Source organism: Protobothrops mucrosquamatus, unplaced genomic scaffold (assembly GCF_001527695.2).
Source record: "Protobothrops mucrosquamatus isolate PMUCROS unplaced genomic scaffold, P.Mucros_1.0 scaffold3348, whole genome shotgun sequence".
In the NCBI taxonomy this organism is placed as follows: Eukaryota; Metazoa; Chordata; class Lepidosauria; order Squamata; family Viperidae; genus Protobothrops; species Protobothrops mucrosquamatus.
This window is the reverse complement of record NW_015389335.1, coordinates 192,722-195,303: the sequence shown is the minus strand read 5'-3', so window position 1 is coordinate 195,303 and position 2,582 is coordinate 192,722. Positions and strand designations below refer to the sequence as shown.

The following is a 2,582-nucleotide window of genomic DNA, read 5'->3' as shown; positions in this document are numbered from 1 at the left end:
AAAACACAGAAAGAAATTTTAAAAAAGTAAGAGAGAATTAGAAAAATGGGAAGGGGAAAAAAAAGAAAACTGTGTGAGAAAAGAACAGAAAAAGGCACCAACTTCCGACTTTCTTTAGAAATAATAATAATAATAATAATAATAATAATAATAATAATAATAATAATAATAATAATAATAATAATAATAATAATAATAATAAATAATGTTGGAAGGGACCTTGGAGGTCTTCTAGTCCAACCCCCTGCAGGCACATTGCAGATAACGTTGCAGACACAACTTTTTCTTTTACACAACAGTATATATACAAACGATTTCTATAACAATACACCTATCTGATTAACAAAGAGAGAGTCAAGTTTTCAATTTCTTTTTCACAAAATCTGGAAGCACAAAATCTGGAAGCGATTTCAGAATACAAGCTAGCTTAGATGTATTGTCATCTTTGGATAAAAGGGCCAGTTTAACCATCTCTGCTTCTCATTGCTGTGGGGAACACACACACACACACACACACACACACAAAGAAGTGGTGAATGCTCCAACACTGGAAGTTTTTAAGAAGAGACCGGACAGCCATTTGTCCGAAATGGTATAGGGTTTCCTGCCTGAGCAGGGGGTTGGACTACATGACCTCCAGGGTCCCTTCCATCTGTTATTGTTATTCTTCCTTCCTTCCTCCCTCCCTCCCTCCCTCCCTCAACACTGGAAGTTTTTAAGAAGAGACTGGACAGCCATTTGTCCGAAATGGTGTAGGGTCTCCTGCCTGAGCAGGGGGTTGGACTAGAAGACCTCCAAGGTCCCTTCCAACTCTATTATGGATCATCGCACAGTCAGCCAGATGTTCAGACTGGATTTGGCATTTTGTCTACCTATCGAGTCCTTTCCCAGGACCTGGGATAGGCAGATGTGGATGTCTGATGGTATTACAGATATCGTCGCAGGATGGAAGCAGTTCCTGCCTGAGCAGGGGGTTGGACTAGAAGACCTCCAAGGTCCCTTCCAACTCTATTATTATTATTATTATTATTGTTATTGTTATTGTTATTATTACACCTCTATTGACTCATTAATCTTTATCCTAATTCATATTAAAAAAAATCCCTCAGTATAGATTCAAGGGTCACTTGCTGGCCATTAGCTTCCCTGGAAGACTCGTGACGGCCTTCCTCCTCCGCCTGGGAAGCGGTCCATTGCCCCTCTCTCTCTCTCCCCGCAGGCGGGTGGCCGTGCGCCAGGACACCTGCAGCATCGTGGCCATCTCCCTCAACATCATGCAGAAGGTCCACCCGGTCATCTGGTCCCTCAGCAACCTGCCCTTCGACTGCACCCAGGCCCTGGCCGTGCCCAAGCCCATCGGTGAGCGGGACGGCCCTTCCCGGCTTCTTGGGGGTGGGGGGGTGGCGGGGCGGAAAGGCCGGTGCCAGAGGTTGGCATCTGCGTGCATCTCGAACAGACCCCCCTCCCTCCAGAGGTGCCGGGGCTGCAGAGCCTCCGGGCTGGAAACTCCAGATGTGGGGGGCTGGACAAGGGCTGGAGGTTGCCGATGGGAGCAGCTTTTTTGGTGAGGAATTTTGAAGGGAACCACAAATATTAAGCCTGGGGTGTGTAAGAAGTGAGTTGTTTCCTCCCGCTCTTCTCTCCCCCCCCTCCAGGAGGTGTTGTGATCTTTGCGGTGAACTCTTTGCTCTACCTGAACCAGAGCGTGCCCCCCTACGGCGTCTCCCTCAACAGCCTCACCAGCGGCACCACCGTCTTCCCGCTGAGTACGTCTCTCTGTCTCTCTCTCTTTTTCTCTCCCCCTCCCTCTCTCTCTCTCTCCCTCTCTTTCCCTCCCTCCCTTTCTCCCTCCCTCTCTCCTTTCCTCTGTCTCTCTACCTCTCTTTCCCTCCCTCCCTTTTTCTACCTCTCTTTCCCTCCCTTTCTCTCTTTCCCTTCCTCCCTTTCTCTCTCCCTCCCTTTCTCCTTCCCTCCCTTTTTTCCCTCCCTCTCTCTCTCCATCTCTCTTTTTCCCTCCTCTTTCCCTCCCTCTCTCCCACCCCCTCCCTCCCTCTCTTCCTCCCTCTCTCTCTTTCTCCCTCCCTCCCTTTCTCTCCCTCTCTCTTTCCCTCCCTCCCTCTCTCTCTTCCTTTCTTTCCCTCCCTCCCTCTCTCTCTCCCTACCTCCGTCTCTCTCTCTCCCTCCCCCTCTCTCTTTCTTCCTCCCTCTCTTTCTTTCCCTCTCTCTCTCACTCCCTACCTCTGTCTCTCTCCCCCTCTCTCTTTCTCCCTCCCTTTCTCTCCCTCTCTCTCTTTCCCTCCCTCTCTCCCTCCCTCCGTCTCTCTCTCTTCCTCTCTCTTTTTCCTTCCTCTTTCCCTTCCTTTCTTTCCCTCCCTCTCTCTCCCTCCCTCTGTTTCCCTCCCTCCCTTTCTCTCCCTCCCTCCCTCTTTCTCTTTCTCCCTTCCTTTCTCTCTCTCTCTCTCTGCCTTTCCTCCCGAAATGACGATGGACAGATGCTTTTGGGTCGCTCTGGCGGTGGGACTCTTTGTGAAAAGCATCTCAGAAGGTTCAATCGTGGCCAGGGGGCCAAAGTTTCTCAAAAC

General features: G+C 49.6%; 1 protein-coding gene across 1 annotated transcript in view; it reads left to right on the top strand.

The window, feature by feature from the left end:
- The window catches only part of CPSF1 (cleavage and polyadenylation specific factor 1), a gene marked incomplete at its 5' end in the record, with an annotated part of 57,324 nt that overhangs the window by 17,287 nt on the left and 37,455 nt on the right, over positions 1–2,582 (top strand). Inside the window, 2 exons of the mRNA XM_015826867.1 lie at positions 1,220–1,359; positions 1,656–1,766. Of these exons, the coding sequence (XP_015682353.1) occupies positions 1,220–1,359; positions 1,656–1,766 (251 nt within the window). The remainder of the gene's footprint in view (positions 1–1,219; positions 1,360–1,655; positions 1,767–2,582) is intronic.